Genomic DNA, 18,509 nt, shown 5'->3' on the forward strand with positions numbered 1-18,509 from the left:
TTTGGTCTTGGCAATGAATAAGTACTGAACCTTTGATGTGGGGTGGTTATACATCTGCTGGCAGTACACGATTACAAACTACCACAAATCCCATATGGTCGTGTTCATGTTGCAGTCACCAGAGGTTGGGTTGGAGGTGAAAATGTACCTTCATTTAATCTTGTTGCATGAATCAATACAATAACGTCATAAGACTCGTGATCTTATCGACAAACGATACATTGGAGTGCGTTCACATTAGGCGGATATCTGATCCCGAATCAGTTCTCAAGAACAGATATTCGCCGGTAGACGTACACATCACTTCCGACTAATTTCGAGACCCCGGTCTGGTCGTCATAGCTTCCACGGTTCCGCTATCGGCTTCGTCCATTCATTTAACTGTCTGGAAAAGATAGGTGTAACGATTACGTTATTTGTTTACTAGTTTGTACAAACAGTATACTGTAGAGTGGGCGAAGCTTTTACGACATCAGGGCCATGGAGACGTCTGGCAACTCGAACAAGAAACCAAAGCTCACCAATGCGCCCGAAAACTGGGTGAGTATTCCTGGGTGATTCCTTAGCCCCCACATCCAGTTTCATTTGCTTGCTAACTTTTACTTGGCTAGCTAGATACCACTGTGGGGAATACATTTTTTATAAATACGACACCTGAGCCACACTTGTTACCAAAACATCCGATTGTTGTGGCTAGTTAGCCTAGCTAGCTACAGGTCGGGCTACTAGTAGCATTCCTCTGCAGCCAGTGTAGACTTAGCTTAGCTGACTGGCTATGGTTAACAATGTTGCAACAAGGTGTTTAAAGTTTGCTAGCGTTGGCTAGCCGGCTTGTAAACCATATCCGTTCATGGATGATGATTGCATTTTTGGAGGTACATCATGAATCAGTCCAGGATGTTCACGATGTGAAATTAGCTTTACGCAACAACTGCCGCGCTACAAATTTGTACAAACCGAATACTCACAACTACTAGACTGCGCCCATCCCCATATTTTCATAATGTTTTAGGCTACTGCAAACCGGACTATCAGGCCTGCAAACAACATAGTGATTTGCCCACGTTTCACCTAGTTTCTTAGCTGGCTAGATCTAACACTGGCCAGCTGTCTAGTCAGCTGTCTAGCTTCTTTGTCTAGTCAACATACTGAACACAGGCCTCTTCATTGCTACTTGGGAAAACGACGTTTCTTCGTGTCATCGCAGGGGATGCAGAGAGCGACCAACGTCACCTACCAGGCGCACCATGTCAGCCGGAACAAGCGCGGCCAGGTCGTGGGCACACGAGGCGGCTTTAGAGGCTGCACCGTGTGGCTCACCGGTAAGCCAGTCGCCGGTAGTTGCTTACAGCACTTAAGGACAGCTCAAGCGTGTGTTTTTCTGGCTAGCTCAACAAGCTAACGCACCCACTGTCCCGCAGGTCTGTCGGGGGCGGGTAAGACCACAGTTAGCATGGCCCTGGAGGAATACTTGGTGTGCCACGGTATGCCCTGTTACAGCCTGGACGGAGACAACATCCGACAGGGTCTCAACAAAAACTTAGGTTTCAGTCCAGAGGACCGCGAGGAAAACATCCGGCGCATCGCCGAGGTGGCTAGGCTGTTCGCCGACGCGGGCCTCGTCTGCATTGCTAGCTTCATCTCGCCGTATGCCAGGGTAAGTGTGTGTGTGTTTTGTACCCAGAGTGTTGAGTGTGGATGTCTAGACTAACCCCTAATCTAGCTATCAGTCCTCCTGTCTCCTCTCTGTGTGTCTGGACACTAGCCCTGGTCTAAGGTCCTCTCTCTGTGTGTCTGGACACTAGCCCTGGTCTAAGGTCCTCTGTGTGTGTCTGGACACTAGCCCTGGTCTAAGGTCCTCTCCCTGTGTGTCTGGACACTAGCCCTGGTCTAAGGTCCTCTCCCTGTGTGTCTGGACACTAGCCCTGGTCTAAGGTCCTCTCTCTGTGTGTCTGGACACTAGCCCTGGTCTAAGGTCCTCTCTCTCTCTGTGTCTGGACACTAGCCCTGGTCTAAGGTCCTCTCTCTCTCTGTGTCTGGACACTAGCCCTGGTCTAAGGTCCTCTCTCCCTGTGTGTCTGGACACTAGCCCTGGTCTAAGGTCCTCTCTCCCTGTGTGTCTGGACACTAGCCCTGGTCTAAGGTCCTCTCTCTGTGTGTCTGGACACTAGCCCTTGTCTAAGGTCCTCTCTCTGTGTGTCTGGACACTAGCCCTGGTCTAAGGTCCTCTCTCCCTGTCTGTCTGGACACTAGCCCTGGTCTAAGGTCCTCTCTCCCTGTGTGTCTGGACACTAGCCCTGGTCTAAGGTCCTCTCTCTCTCTGTCAGGACCGTGTGAACGCCAGGAGGATCCACGAGGCGGCTGGCCTGCCCTTCTTCGAGGTCTTTGTGGACGCTCCGCTGGACGTGTGCGAGCAGAGAGACGTGAAGGGCCTGTACAAGAGAGCTCGGGCCGGAGAGATCAGAGGTACAGCACCAGAAAACGTTTACACTTCATTCAGAAGACCTTTTTTATCCAGAGCTACAGACAAGGTGTGAGTGTAGATAATTCAGCGGAAGGTCATGGATCAGAAGTGCAGAGTTCAGGGAACAGTCAGTTAGATTATTTTCTTCACATTTTATCGTTTCTCCTCGTTACATGGTGGATTTGGACAGGGATCTGGTGAATGAAAATCCTACATGGGGAGTCAGGTGGCTGAGCGGTTAGGGAATCGGGCTAGTAATCTAAAGGTTGCCAGTTCGATTCCTGGCCGTGTCAAATGACGTTGTGTCCTTGGGCAAGGCACTTCACCCTACTTTGCTTCGGGGAGAATGTCCCTGTACTTACTGTAAGTCGCTCTGGATAAGAGCGTCTGCCAAATGACTAAATGTAAATGTACATTTGATTCAATTTGGCTTTACAAATGTTACCCATCAGCTTCACAATGTGACTTTGATCTCAGCCGTGCCTGCAGCAGTCACAAAATATCTCTAATCAAACGTTGATCAAATTCAAAATTCTGATTCTGAAATGACAACTGTCAAGTCGTTACGAAAACAATCCTATCGTGTTATAGGAACCACACACGCAACATCATAGAGTGACATTTCTCCTGAGTCGCTCAGAGCGCATCGCTGGATCTTTGAGCTTGTCCTTGTGTTTGTCCAGGCCTCTGCTTTATCTGTTAGCACACCATATGTCACAAGCTTGTTCTGGTGAGAGCCCTACTGCTGTCCCCAGAACACACACCTAATCCTGTCTACACACACCACCTTGGTGTGGCCTAAATCTGTTGAACTGTTGTAGCTCAGTGTTAGGGCAGTGGACTGCAGAGTAAGAGTTCACAGAGTTCAAATCCGCCCCTCCCTCCTTCCACAAGTGTGTCACTTTGGTTGAAAGTGTCTGCTAAACAAATACAGAATCATTATTATTTTCCTCTGTCTTTACAAACCACTGAAATAACTTTCCTTCATTAGCCAGCCAGCCGTCCAGCCAGCCAGATATTGATTTAATACACATAGACACATCCGTGATCTATCGGTGAATGCCTATCTATTCTTAGCATTGCTGTTTAATGTCTCCGCCCGCAGGCTTCACAGGGATCGACTCTGAGTACGAGAAGCCTGAGAGCCCAGAGCTGGTCCTGAAGACCGACTCCTGCAGCGTGAACGAGTGCATCCAGCAGGTTATCGACCTGCTGCAGGAGAGGGTGAGGATGCCAGATGAACCCATTTGAACTGCTTAAGAGCTCTTCGGTGCCGTGCCTGGTGAAAGTGACGTTTATAAAGCTGGGAGGCTCTCCGGGGAGCGTGAGGGAGGGCGACGTCACGGGCGGATCCCGTGAAAGAGACTTGCCGTTCCTTGTCGTTGTCTCTGTTCACCACTAGAGGGAGGCACAACCGCACTCATTTCGCTTTAATACATTCAATTCTTTGTTTCGTCTGAAAGCTGTTAATAATTAGAGACCTGGCTTCCACTTCAATCCCCTGAAATCGTTGTCACCCTTTTATCTCTTTGTGTTATAGTATATAAATAGTATATAGTCACTAGAGTCTGCAAACCTTTACGGTCCTGACAGTTTGTGTGTGTGTGTGCAGGACATAGTCCCGGTGGATGCGTCGTACGAGGTTAAGGAGCTGTACGTGCAGGAGAACAAGCTGGACCTGGCCAAGGCAGACGCACAGACGCTCCCTGCTGTCCAGATCGGGAAGGTAACCGTGGCGACCTTAACCCCCCGCTCTGCTCCCTAGACAGACCAGAAAGAGCAGGCCGAGGAACCGGCATCTGACGGTAGAACGGCTGACCGCTGAAGTTGTGTTTGTGTTCGTTAACCAATTGTTGAACCGTTGTTTTGGTATTGATGACGTTAAAGACAAACCATGGTTTATCTGTTGTGTGACTTTAATTTCGACTTTCGTTTGACCTTTGACCCCTGCAGGTAGACATGCAGTGGGTGCAGGTGCTGGCGGAGGGCTGGGCCACGCCCCTGAACGGCTTCATGAGGGAGAGAGAGTTCCTGCAGTGTCTGCACTTCGACTGCCTGCTGGACGGTAAGAACCCACCTCAGACGCGCCTCAGCACCACGGCATTGAAACGCTACGGAGAGTCCCTGAAAATATGCTACGGTGTGAAGCGGACGTTAAAGTCTCTGTCAACAACAGGTTGCTCCTTTACTGAGATGGTGAGATCGATTTAGAATCCCGGTCCTTGTCCTGCGTGTTCTAGATGTTTCCCTGCTCCAACACACCTGATTCTAATGAATGGGTCATTATCAAGCCCAGCAGAAGCTTGGTAACAGCCCAGTCATGTAAACCAGGAGTGGCGGTAGGAAACATCTAGAACATGCTGATGTAGGGGTTGAGAGTTGTACTGGAACTGGCCACTAGAGGGAGATGAACTCTCATGAACACCAAGACGGCGCCTACAAAGCACCAGTGTACAAGTGGTCTTCATCTTCCCATTAACTAGCCATGCCAAAATAGTACAGTACACTAAAGCCTTATCTGATTTGGATTCAGAAACAGAGGGATACTGTTACATATGTCTCGTGTCCAGTCATGGCTGTACTTTACACTTCAGGGTATGGAACGCCAGGGTAAATTCATTCTCTACAAACAAATCAAACCATTACCTTTTTTTGATTTGGGGGGAAGCGGGGGGGGGAGGAGAAGGGGGGGGGGAGAAGGGGGGGGAGGAGAGGGGGGGGGAGGAGGGCAGCTTTTCTGTTATGTTGTTTCCAGTTTTTTGGATTGATTTAACTGTATGATTACAGCAATTTCCTATGTAGCCTTTGAATTTCCAGAAAAGAGTCAATTAACTTTTATTGCCCGCGTTACATCGACCCTCCTGGTGTGTGCTGTGGTGCCAGCATCTTAACACACACGCTCCAACACAACGGGCGTGCAGACACACTCACGCACACTCAAGAGTCTAAGAGGCGTTAGACAAGAGGATTCACAACAGGGCCTGTTCCCTGTTAACCGTCTAATAGGCAGGGCTTACCTTACAATATCACTCCACTGGAAGGAAGGACTGCACAACGCGGCCAGCACAGGCACGCTGGAAGATGCTGGAAGAAGTCGGTTTATTTTAGATCAGACATGGATTTTGTATTGTATTTTTTATCAAGCGCACATTAAATATTTTAGCCAGCGTATAAGACCCAGGTTTGGCTTTGGCCTGATGCCTTTGTTGTGGAACAAGGTTCAGTGATGAACAGAGCAAGAGAGAGGGGTAGAAATGGGACAAGAGAGAAGGAAAGAGGGGAGGAGATGGAGAACAGGAGAGAGACAGACACGTGCGAGCTAGCAGCCCTCAGATTGTGTTACGCTGTGTTGGTCCTGGCGGGGGAAACGGGAGTGCAGGAGGAGGAAGTGGTCTTCATATCGATCGCCGCTACAAAACCTCAGTCTCTGCCCGTTCTGAGTTCCATTCAGCGATCTCATTTAGCTTCATTCCGGTTCATCAGCTCCCCTTTTAGAAGCATTATCCCTGACTCTTTGGGTTTTGGATGTGTGTGTGTATTGGGTGAGCAGTGTTTGCTTGTTCTTAAGGTGATTTGTGAACTTTCTACCTGTAATCACCTTGATTTTCTACCTCTTGGTTCAATCCTGGGGCTCGTAAACATTTAGTCATTTAGCAGACGCTCTTATCCAGAGCGTCCAGAGTAAAGAGTAAACACATACTCTGACCACACACATGCTTTTATAACTACGCACTTCTGATCCTTGATCTCCTGCCATGCCCACAGAGCACTATTTCTACGTCGCTTTTAGGGGTGGGAATCTTTTGATAACTTTCGATTCAAATCGATTCTCGGGGTCACGATTGGATAAAAAAAATAGATTCACGATTTTACCAAGTAAAAAAAAAAAATCGAATCGATTTTTGACATTTGTGAATCGGTAGAAGACTGAATCGTGCCCCGAATGTGAATCTAACCCCCCCCCCCCCCCCCCCCCCCTCGTCGCTCTGGTTAAAAGCGTCTACTGAATGAATAAAACGTAACGTTGTCTCACCTTCTCCCCCTCCCGTCCATCAGGGGGCGTCATCAACCTGTCGGTGCCGGTGGTCCTGCCGGTGTCCGGGGCGGATAAAGAGCGTCTGGATGGCGTTACGGCCATGGCCCTGGTGTACGAGGGCCGCCGCGTAGCCATCCTCCGCAACCCCGAGTTCTATGCTCACCGCAAGGAGGAGCGCTGCGCCCGGCAGTGGGGAACCACCTGCAAGGACCACCCCTACATCAAGGTTGGTTGCTGCAGTCCGTCAGAGAGAACATGTCTGATGTGGGCTGTACCACTGGGCTGAGAGGGGGGTGTCGTGTGAGAGTCAGGGTGGAGGAAAGGTGTGGGGAGCTGCCTGCTCCATCTTTCTGTCAGACACACAAATTGCACACACTAATACACACACACACAGACTACATAGGCCCCGGTCGTGTGTGTGTGTGTGTGTGTGTGAGAGAGATGGAGAAAAGCGGCACTGGAAAAGCAGCATCATTTCCCTTGTGCCATAAATAACTAGCGTCAAATATAACCGGACAGAACGGTTGTTAGATCGTTCTGAAATTCTATCTTTCCCTCTAGGCTTGATAGGATGGCAGTAGGTTATTTTAGATTTGTCTGTCTGGCCAACTCTCACATCCCTATTGTTTTTAGGGATCAGGGCTTTCACTTTTGCGATACCAACCCTCCTGTCTCCAGTAATTCTGGGCATCGGCTCAGTCTTCGATCCTCGTTGGCTTATCATAAAGCCTCCTGATGCTGAAAGAGGCCCGGTTTGGGAGGGACAGAGATGCTGAAAGAGGCCCGGTTTGGGAGGGACAGAGATGAATTTGAGCCTCACCCGTTCCGGATCCCTCGGGGGATCCTGGGCGTCTGCCGGGGTGCGTTTCTGGCATCAGGCTGCGTCTGAAAGCGTCCAATCAGGAGCGTGTTCCTCTGTTCTGCCGTGTTTCCTTTTGTCGCAGGATGAAGGGGCAGAGGTGAGGAGGTGGTTACTGTGATCAGACGCACCGGTGCCCGGTGTGTCCCAGGGGGGCCCGGTGTGCCCCAGGGGGGCCCGGTGTGTCCCAGGGGGGCCCGGTGTGCCCCAGGGGGGCCCGGTGTGCCCCAGGGAGGCCCGGTGTGCCCCAGGGGGGCCCGGTGTGTCCCAGGGGGGCCCGGTGTGTCCCTGGGGGGCCCGGTGTGCCCCTGGGGGGCCCGGTGTGCCCCTGGGGGGCCCGGTGTGCCCCAGGGGGGCCGGTGTGTCCCAGGGGGGCCCGGTGTGCCCCAGGGGGGCCCGGTGTGCCCCAGGGAGGCCCGGTGTGCCCCAGGGGGGCCCGGTGTGTCCCTGCCCCTTTAAGAAATCGCCTGGTTTAGAGGAGTCCTGTCTCCAAAAGAACTTTTTGGTTATTTAACAAATAACTTAGCTTTATCCTAGACATATGCTTCCCATTTTTAATCCCAGTCTTGGAGCTGGGTCTGTGATGGGAGCGAGACAGGAGCATCGTTTGCCACCTTGACGGCTTTGAGGATTCGGCGTTGTCGTATCCAGATGTATTCTGGATAGATCTAGTGCCCTCTAGTCCTGCCACTCTTCGATGACCTGCTCCCTCATGTCGCTGCCCGAGTGTGGAGATAGCTTGCTGTGATTAAGGCGTTGTTAAAAGCTTGTGTGTTTGTGTGTGTTTGTATGGCTTCAGGGTAGAGTTTATCTTTGAGCGCACTCCTGCGCTCAACTCTCAACTCTACATCCCTGTGTCCCTCCATCCCGTACTTGGACTAACCTGCGCTGTGTGCGCGTGTGCGTGCGTGCGCGTGTGTGTGTGCCAGGTACCCCTCATATGTAACAGAAAGCGCCACATGTGACTGCTAGATGAATACTAAACCAAAGTGTGTGTGCAGAGATACTGCCGTTTTCCATTCGGTTATTCTGAAGATGAAAATGTATCCTGAAGTATTTTCTGTCGATGGGTCTGAACGGAGCTGTTGCTCATGCAAGGGTCTGGTGTGAAACACCATTCACACCTTGAAAGTCATTCTTTATTTTTAGGACAGCCTCCATTTTTATTGATTACACAAGCCTTTTACATTTTACATTTACATTTAGTCATTTAGCAGACGCTCTTATCCAGAGCGACTTACAGTAAGTACAGGGACATTCCCCCCGAGGCAAGTAGGGTGAAGTGCCTTTCCCAACGACACAACGTCAGTTTGCATGACCGGGAATCGAACTGGCAACCTTCGGATTACTAGCCCAATTCCCTCACCGCTCAGCCAACTGACTCCCAAGCCATGCCCGATTCTCCCTCCCTCCCCGCACATGCAAAGACTCAGTCACACACACACACACACACACACACACACACACACACACACACACACACACACACACACATAGAGAGAGAGGCCAGAGGACACACACATCAATAGACCTTGTGCTGTGTTTTAGTTCCCAGTTGAGACTCTTGTACCCTGCTCTCTGTAGAGTGCTAACACAAGCCCAGTCGCTTCAGGCTAAGCCCTTTCGACAAGGGTGCTGTAAACACAGACTGGAGCAGGCCAAAGTTACAGACTGAAACAAGATGCAGCATTCTGGGTTAAGGGCACTTGAGGGATTCTGGGATCAGCTTGTAAAGTGGAACTTCACCCCAGCGCAGTCATGTGATCCTTTAAGTGTCCTCTAGCGGCCTGTGGATCAGTCAGTCACTCGCTCCTGCCCGTTTGCTCTCCAAAGGGTTCGGATGCAGAATCAGAAGAGTTTCTGAGTCCTGTTTGGTTCTTTGCTTCTTCTGTTTGTTTTGATCGTCAACTGTTGATGATTTCTCATGATTTCTGCCCGCTCCGATGCTTGAAACCCAACAGAAGTGGGTTTATTGTTCAGTTTATTGTTTGTATCCTTCTGGTCGATTTCTTTTTGTCGTGTCTGGCGTAGATTCTCTGGTGGTTTGGGGTGGATCTCATTGGGTCTTGGGTGTGCAAACTGCAAATCAGATTTGATTTGTATAGCCCTTTTTACAATCACTGTCACGGGTTCACATGCTCCCATTGAACTGCACCTAAACCAACCTAAACCCTCAAGAAGTTGTGTCTGGGGAAATTTGAAACACTGTTTCAAACTGTGTGTTTTTGATTCTGATGGTCCAGTTTGCTTTTCCCGGCCCTCAGATGGTGATGGAGAGCGGGGACTGGCTGGTGGGTGGAGACCTGCAGGTTCTAGACCGGATCTACTGGAAAGACGGACTGGACCAGTACCGACTGACCCCCACCGAGCTCAAACAGAAGTTTAAGGAGATGAACGCAGGTGAGGGGTGCGTTTCCCAGAGATCCAGTTGAACGCAGACAAGTACACACTCTTGATTGGTTTCTCCTCGTCTTCCTGGAGGGTTGAGGTTGGTTGAGGTCCAGTTCTCTGAGTGTACATGAAGCCCTCAGTGACACTGCTTGTAAAAAAATAAAATAAATAAATAAACCTGATTCCCTCCCCCGCCCCCCTCCAGACGCCGTCTTCGCCTTCCAGTTGCGTAACCCGGTCCACAACGGCCACGCCCTCCTGATGCAGGACACCCACAAGCGGCTGCTGGAGCGGGGCTACCGTCGACCCGTCCTGCTGCTGCACCCGCTGGGCGGCTGGACCAAGGATGACGACGTCCCACTGGACTGGAGAATGAAGCAGCACGCCGCCGTGCTGGAGGAGGGCGTGCTGAAACCGGACAACACCATCGTCGCCATCTTCCCCTCGCCCATGATGTACGCCGGGCCCACCGAGGTAACTGAAGCTTCACTTTATTTATTTATAAGGGCAGTGCACGTTAATGAATGTGACTGAAAATGTGCCAGATTTCTGTTTTTCATCTGTAAACCCTGGACAGAATGTTTGAATTCATCTTATGTAATAGGATAACACTGATTAACTAATTAACAGGGCTAGGTGGAGAGGACGATCTTGTTACTTTGGTACAGTGTGCTGATGACTTGAATCTATTATTTTAACGGTTCATTTACGTATGTTCGTTCACAAAAAACGATTTAGTTAAATAAATCCAAGCACATAAACAAGCACACTTTCCTCAATCCCAGTTCTCCGTCTCACCTGCCAGCTAGTGCCTCAGGCTGACGATTGTTTTGAAATGTATCTTCGAATCACCATCCAGTTTAGGTTTATCCGGAGAAACAGGGAGACGTAACACTAAAACAAAGATGATAAACCATCCACTCCTATCAGTCTGGGATTATAAACAGGAAGTGAGGTGCTCACATGCACTCCTGTCAGTCTGGGATTATAAACAGGAAGTGAGGTGCTCACATCCCGACTCTGGGTGTCCATCTCAGAACCCCCTTCCCCCCTTTTCAAACCTGGCAACCAGCTAAGACAACAATACTTCACCCGAAGCCAGACTACCTACAGAGCTGAACTGTACTTTCAGTCTCTTTGTTCTTTAAAGGTAATTTCAAGGGCTTTTAGGGAAGGCTTTTCCTATTTAAGGACTTAAGAGTTTTAAGACTTGGAAGGAAAACAGCTTATGGACATAAAACCAGTTGTGATAGGCAAGGAAATTAAGTCCCGTCTGGCGTGGTTTTCTTTGGTCATTTGAAGCAGAGGTTTATTGTTGTTTTAGTGATGTGAAGGACAAGAAATTTGGGGCTGTTGTGTTCCCTTTATACATGTTGTGTTTTTGGACGTTTCTGTGGTTGTCTGTGTAGGCTGTTATGGTAATGTTATGTTTATTGTTGGGCAAGCGCTTTTGTAATGTAATTTCAGGGCTTGTATATCAGTCGTCAGCAGTTAAAACTGGTGCACTGCGTTATTTAGCTGAAACTGGCTCACGCACGGGATTGCCAATCAGTGGCGGTAATCAGACGTTGGTTCTCGTGTCTCTCACCACAGCTTGTCTCCTGCCATATCCTTGCTTCTCCGGCTCTCCATGCCTCCAGCCCAGTCTTCTGGTCTGGCCTTACTCCCCTCCACAGCTCCCCAACCATCTAGATTATACATTTTAGTTTGATTGACCCATGAGGGCATTGTCTGCCATGATCTACAGGTGCAGAGACCTGACTGGAGATGATAAAATTCAGATTGGTTTCAAAATGTGCGTGGCTTTTCGAAGTGTGAAGCTAAAGAACAAACTCAATCTTGCAGGATGTCTAAAATCAGGTTCCCAGCTGTCATCACTAGTGTCAGTTTAAAAATGGCAGATTTAAGATGAAGAATTGAGCAAGAGTGCCGTAACCTTTCAGGCTCCCTGTTTGACTCCTCAGGTTTGACCCCCCTCTCACACACCGCCACTCTTCATTAACTTGAAGAGACCCGAACCAAACCTTGTTTCCATTTCTTCCCAAAGTCACAACATATCTTTCCTTCTGCTCGCCTCAACCAAACCTTTTAACAGTTTCCATTCCCTTCCAAAGTCAACATCATAACATCATATGGTCTCTCTATCCACCCCGCCCCCGCCCCCTCCCCCCAGGTGCAATGGCACTGCCGTGCCCGCATGGTTGCCGGGGCCAACTTCTACATTGTGGGTCGCGACCCCGCCGGAATGCCACACCCGGAGACGGGCAAGGACCTGTACGAGCCCACCCACGGGGCCAAGGTGCTCACCATGGCGCCTGGGCTCATCTCCCTGGAGATCGTCCCCTTCAAGGTGGCGGCCTACAACAAGGAGAAGAAAGCCATGGACTTCTATGACCCCAAGAAGTAAGGGCTTCGTCAGCTGTTCTCTAACTTCAGTAACCCCCTTTTTCTGATTTCTGAATCTCAAGAACCTCCCTGTACCTGTATTTATATTGCACGAGTACCTGTTTATACCCATATATTCACGATTTACAAATGTTTCCATTTGTCATTGTCTCTAACGTACCACCGCCTGTAGTACTTTCATGTACCCCGCATTTGAGAAACACTGCTACATAACTGTGGTCTGTGTTTTTCACTTCTTTCTCTGTTTTTGTCGGAAAAATCTATGTTTTCTGGTCTGTGACTTAATGATGAGGCACACAGGGTATTGGCGGAGTTCTCAAATATTGAGGCCAATGTTCTGTCGAAATATTCAAACTCTAGCAACCCTTTTGATTGCCAACAACGCCGTAAGAATGGGAATAGATAACTGATTCTAGCCAAACATCTGTTGCGACTGTGACCATGCAGGCAGACCACTGCACGTCTTAAGGCTAGTTCACACTGCCCCAACAATGTCCAACAAACTCCAAACATTCGAGAGCTTTCTACATTCTAGAGGGTTGAAAGTGTTTGGAAAGATAACTGGCATTTTCACACTGCCCCAAAGAACGCCAACAGGCGCATCACACCAACACAACCCCTCCGCTGTGAGCTGCTGGTGTTTGTTGGTGTTAGTGTGGAACAGTGTGAACTGGCCTTTAATCTACACTAGTTATCAGACCAAGGACAGAGGCAGCTTCAGGAACGTCAGGATCCTCTAAACAGCAGTGTGCCGCCTGCAAGACAACCAAACCCAACAACGATCATTCATTCAACTTTTCCGGCAAAACCTCCATATGTGCTTTTCTTTCCCTTTATTCTTATCTACAGGGAAGATTCCCGGCCAAGAATAACAGGAACTGTTTTTGCTTTCGTATGCCCTTACAAAGTTTTGCGGCTTTCTCAAAGCTTTGATGTCTTTTGGAAATCACAGGGAACTGCCATTAATTAAGTTCTGTGTACAAGGCCTGGAGATGATGACTAACTGAAATCATGCATTCTAACTCCAAGTCTTTGCATTCAATCCTGCCTTCCCCCAGTCATATCAACCATGTTTGGCTTTGAATATGATGACAAAAAATGACTACAGGCAGACTCGTGAAAGAGATTGACCAAAGTAGTTTTTTTTGTTTTTAGGTTTTTCCATGACGCTTGTTTTTGATGTTGAGTGGAATGCTGTTTGTGTATCGGGGACATTCTCATAATACAGATGCAAGGAAGACTTCGGGAAAATAGATCTGTGTGGAAATAATTTACACACGTAATTTAGTTTCACCTAGCCATGCTAATTAGGAAATTAGGCAAGAAGTTGCATCCTTTCCAGATTAATAGCAAGGGGTTAAAGGTAGATTTAGCATGCCGACTAGACTGTACTAACAACAAGGCTGTACATATTTATCTTTCGATTTACAACCAGCTAAGGACAGAAATAGTCTCAGACACAAAAAATATTTTTGTGACATATGGTGTCAACCTTGTGCTTGGCCGTAGGGAGAGGGTGAGTGGAGGGTAGTAGGGAGAGGGTGAGTGGAGGGTAGTAGGGAGAGGGTGAGTGGAGGGTAGTAGGGAGAGGGTGAGTGGAGGGTAGTAGGGAGAGGGTGAGTGGAGGGTAGTAGGGAGAGGGTGAGAGGGTGAGTGGAGGGTAGTAGGGAGAGGGTGAGTGGAGGGTAGTAGGGAGAGGGTGAGTAGAGGGTAGTAGGGAGAGGGTAAGTGGAGGGTAGTAGGGAGAGGGTGAGAGGGTGAGTGGAGGGTAGTATGGAGAGGGTGAGTGGAGGGTAGTAGTGAGAGGATGAGTGGAGGGAAGTATGGAGAGGGTGAGTGGAGGGTAGTATGGAGAGGGTGAGTGGAGGGTAGTATGGAGAGGGTGAGTGGAGGGTAGTATGGAGAGGGTGAGTGGAGGGTAACTCAAAATCGGAATATCAAAGGCCTCCGTTGGCGCCTTTGGATATTTATGACATTCCGTCTGCTCTTGGCCTGCTCCTCTCTCTCTCTCTCTCTCTCTCTCTCTCTCTCTCTCTCTCAGGCTGGTCAGGCTCTACCAAACGCTAAGAGGAATATAGATGCGTGGCCTAATTGCCTGCAATCCCCCTCGGTGCCCTCCCTCCCAAGTCCGATGGTGCAAATCAACGCAAGCTGTTTCTCATTTTATCGTTTATTAAATGTTTCTCCATGGTGCTTCTCGCCTCGCGCCCCACACTCCCTTTACACCCTGTTTCAGCATCAAACTCAAAGTTTCTTTGTCTGTGCCGAAACCACAGTGGACAGGTTCACTTTGAAAGCTGTTCAAGAATTTCACTCACAAGGAGGGGAAAGAGGAGGAGGTGAGGAAGGCAGAAGGGGGGCGAGGCAGGAGGAGCAGAAGAGAGGAGGGGGAGAGAGTAGGAGAGGAAGGCAGAAGGGGGGCGAGGCAGGAGGAGCAGAAGAGAGGAGGAGAGGAAGGCAGAAGGGGGGCGAGGCAGGAGGAGCAGAAGAGAGGAGGGGAAGAGAGTAGGAGAGGAAGGCAGAAGGGGGGCACCCCATCTTCCCTGTGAGACTCTGACAGGCTGTAGGTGTTAGCGGGCAAAGGGACACCGGCCAACTGTAAAATGAGACGTTTGAAACTTCCCTGATTATCCAAAAACCTGACAGTAATTTATGGACAGGTTGTGGGGGAGAGGTGGAGACTTGCTGAGTTGAACACCGGCCATGCCAGGGCCTTTCCGCGGAGGTTAGCGAGGAGGGATATCACATTACACCTTGCACAGGGAGGAGGAGGCATAGAACGGGAGCCGGTTAAGGTGCGTCCTGGCTTGTTAGACGCTAAACTGTTGTGCTGTTCTTGGCGGGTCAGTGTGAACACGGTAAAACATTTGAACACCTGGAGACATTTAGTCATTTAGCAGACGCTCTTATCCAGAGCGTCTGCTAAATGAGCGTCTGCCTCCCCCGAGGCAAGTAGGGTGAAGTGCCTTGCTGAAGGACACAATGTCATTTTTGCACGGCCGGTAATCGAACCAACAACCTTCTGATTAATAGCCCGACTCCCTAACCACTCAGCCATCTCACTCTGAGGAGAAGGAAAAAGGGAGGGGGAGGGTGTTGTTAAGTCTCTGGCCTTCAAGGTGTATTGTAGTCCTAGCATTTATAACAGTTAGCCATGCCCAAATGTAAAACGTGGATTATCCCTTTTTTCTGAAATGCGGTCGATTCAACCCTTACGATTATCTATTTGACTGGTGTTTGGGAATGTAAAAAAGGGAAATTTACGTTAAATCGCAGGTCACACAAGGAGCCCGCTACCAGGAACCGATGATGATCTTTACTCTGTGGAGATGAGGGGAAACTTGTGGCACCAGTACAAATGCACACAGACCACATAACAAGCAGCCCACAGAAAAAAACTAACCACGTTTGACAAATGCGATTACTGTGAGGTGAAGATCGGCGTGAAGAGTAGGGCTGAAACTGGAATGTGCTTTGGAATGTATGGCAGTTTAGTTTTGTAAACTTTGTTGGCAAGAATGCTTTTTTTATCACCAACAAGTAATTTGTTTCATTATATGTAAATAGTGCACAGGACTCATGAAAGGTTGTATTTATACTGCTCATCGTTTTTTGCCTGAATTTTCGCATTTCGGTTCGAGACTAATTAGCTATGTTTACCCGACCATTTGCACCAGCGTTTATTTTTGAACCGTTTGTTTAAACTAAAAAGTATAACAGACGGTTTGAATTTGATGGTGAAGGTCTAGATTAGTTTAAATTTCACTACCCTCTCCTCTTTTCCTCTCCTCTCCTGCCTTGAAGCGATATCTTTGTTTACTCCTCGTATGTTTGTGCTTCACAAAAAAACCTTAAAACCTGCATGTGGGAGATTCAATTATTTGTGTTCTTAAAGCAAAAAAGCAACATTTCTCCCTTTCCTTTTTGTGTGTCAATGGTCTCTTTTAAAGGCATATGAACTGGATTTCCCTCAAAGAAACAGTCTCATTCTTAATATGTTTTTTCTGTCGCTGGGGGCTGATTTTCTCCACCCCGAACAAACTGTGTTTGTGTGAGACTGCTGAGGCTATAGAATTACAGAGGAACTGAAGTCTGCGACACCTGCAAGTTATGTACTTATCTTATGTGTGCATTCTTGCATTTTCCCGAGAGACTGAAGTTCATCAGTCTGTGTGCTTGTCTGTCTCCTGTCACCCTCTTACATTTACATTTAGTCATTTAGCAGACTCTCTTATCCATAGCGACTTACAGTAAATGCAGGGACATTCTCCCCGAGGCAAGTAGGGTGAAGTGCCTTGCCCAAGGACACAACTTCATTTTGCACAGCGGGGAATCGAACCGGCAACCTTCTGATTAATAGCCTGACTCACTAACCGCTCAGCCATCTGAATCCCTCTTCTCTCCCTCTGTCCAAATAATACCGCCGAACCTGAACTTCACGTTGACAGAACAACAAACGTTTTTCCTTTCTTCTTCCTCAGCCATCAAGACTACGACTTCATCTCAGGCACGCGTATGAGGAGGATGGCTCGTGAGGGCCAGAACCCTCCAGAGGGCTTCATGGCGCCCAAGGCCTGGACTGTCCTCAAGGAGTACTACCGGTCCCTGGAGAAGGTCTAGGTCCCGACTAGCAGCCGTCACGTGGGAGTTCGGGGGACCCCAGCTTACAATTTTATGGGGAGGAAGGGCGGGGACGTTGACAATTTTAGTGGAATTATGTGTTGTTGTTGTTTTTTATTATTTATGTTTCAAACCCCCCCAAAAAGGTGGTTACTCTGGGCTCCCCCACTTGCCCAGATTTAGGTCTTGGGGACATTTGGGATTGTTGTCCTGTCGTCAACGGTTACAAAAGATGGAAATGGGGACAAGACAACGCAAACACCTGTTTTGATTCCCGACGACACCACCCTAGAATGCGTACTTGTCTGTCTCCTAGCGCTACTGTTACTGGTTTTACGACTTGCGACAAACCCTAACTGCTGTCTTTTTTACCGTGTTTTATTCAACTCATCGTAAGAGTCATATTATCAAAATTTGTGGTTTTGTGTCACGATTTAAAAATGAGTAGGGAGAGAACAGGAGAGCAGAGGTCAACAGAGAGGTTATTTAGTGTGAGAAACCGGGACCTTGTCCTTGATGACGAGATGATGTTGAAGTCATGATCCAACTATTCAGTCAATTATTTTTGTAATGATCGTTGAACTGTTGCTGCCTGCAGGAGTAAAGTTACCGTGTTTAAAGGAAAAAAGATAAATGGCGTTTTTTTCTTGATTCGAGGCAAATGTATTAATTATACTGTTGATCAGTACTGACAAAGGAAGGCGGTCTTAGCTTTTCCTTTAAGCCATTTACAAAAAGAAAAAAAACAACATTGCAGAGAAATGTTCATGCCTTTCCTGAGGCTTGACAACCACTGCTGTGTATGAGTAAATGGCATCTAACATTTTGCCAGCATTGCGGTTTGTGTCAGTAATGTTGAAGTTGAGTGCCTTGGTCTTTTTCGTTCTTGTAAGAGGCGTCGCACAAACTCACCAACACCCTCGTGCTTGAACCTAAGATCACGCTCCTGCTTGGAATCCTGATTAGCGATACAGGACCGTATGAATGGTATAGTGGAAGCAGACACCAAGAAACCTTCTCTTTTTATGAGGGCAGTCTCTGACCTTTTCTTGAAAATACGTCCATAACTTAGTAACACAACTGAGTCACCCGTTTTTAGCATTGGCTTCATCACCACCCGTTGATGTAGTCCTTCTCACATATTAGCATGTAGCTTTTAACGATGTGTGACTAGTTCTTAACGATGTGTGACTAGTTCTAACTGGGTATTGTTCTTGTTTTTTTTCTTCCATTTTCTGTTGTGTGTCCGTGTTCACATTGATTTATGTTTTGGTTTTCTGTTATAATTCCATTGTATTAAGTTACTTTTTTCCATTTGTCCCATTTCATTATTGCAGGGCAATTATTGTTCTGTGTTGTCCGTATGGTGTTAAACAAGAATATTAGATATTTAACACAATCAATCTTCAATAAACCATTGTTATCAAATGGATCATATGTTTAAGTCCATTTGCTTTCACCAACAATTGACATTTTCAAAAATGTTCATTTTCACTACAGAAGTGAGCTAGTTGGTCCTCTCAAATATTCACTCAAAGCAACAGAAGCACAGGATTCTATAATACTTTCCAAAGCTAATTCAGAAGTTCACAATGAGGTTTCAGCAACTTGAACCCACGTCTGTGAGCTCATCATGCAGTTTAAATATCCTGTCGTTTACAATCAGTAGCAATGTTAATGTAACCGTGCAACAGACCCACCAAGGGCATTCCAACCCTGTCTGTCACGCGTCT

General features: G+C 48.1%; 1 protein-coding gene across 1 annotated transcript; it reads left to right on the forward strand.

Annotated features, from left to right (window-relative positions):
• The first annotated feature begins 352 nt into the window (after positions 1 to 352).
• On the forward strand, positions 353 to 18,188 carry papss1 (3'-phosphoadenosine 5'-phosphosulfate synthase 1). The gene is made up of 12 exons (XM_067250101.1): positions 353 to 540; positions 1,208 to 1,322; positions 1,422 to 1,657; positions 2,328 to 2,466; positions 3,570 to 3,688; positions 4,077 to 4,190; positions 4,418 to 4,529; positions 6,521 to 6,726; positions 9,624 to 9,759; positions 9,956 to 10,224; positions 11,924 to 12,153; positions 16,638 to 18,188. Exons 1-12 carry the CDS (start codon positions 481 to 483, stop codon positions 16,774 to 16,776), a joined length of 1,875 nt encoding a protein of 624 aa, XP_067106202.1. The 5' UTR covers positions 353 to 480; the 3' UTR covers positions 16,777 to 18,188.
• The last annotated feature ends 321 nt before the right edge of the window (positions 18,189 to 18,509 follow it).

The sequence above is a fragment of the Osmerus mordax genome, chromosome 14 (assembly GCF_038355195.1).
Source record: "Osmerus mordax isolate fOsmMor3 chromosome 14, fOsmMor3.pri, whole genome shotgun sequence".
NCBI lineage: Eukaryota > Metazoa > Chordata > Actinopteri > Osmeriformes > Osmeridae > Osmerus > Osmerus mordax.

Coding starts and splice junctions, on each gene's coding strand:
- papss1 (XM_067250101.1), top strand. CDS start 481: ATGGAGACGTCTGGCAACTCGAACAAGAAACCAAAGCTCACCAATGCG. Junction 3,689..4,076: donor TCGACCTGCTGCAGGAGAGG/GTGAGGATGCCA, acceptor GTGTGTGTGCAG/GACATAGTCCCGGTGGATGC. Junction 4,530..6,520: donor CTTCGACTGCCTGCTGGACG/GTAAGAACCCAC, acceptor CCCGTCCATCAG/GGGGCGTCATCAACCTGTCG.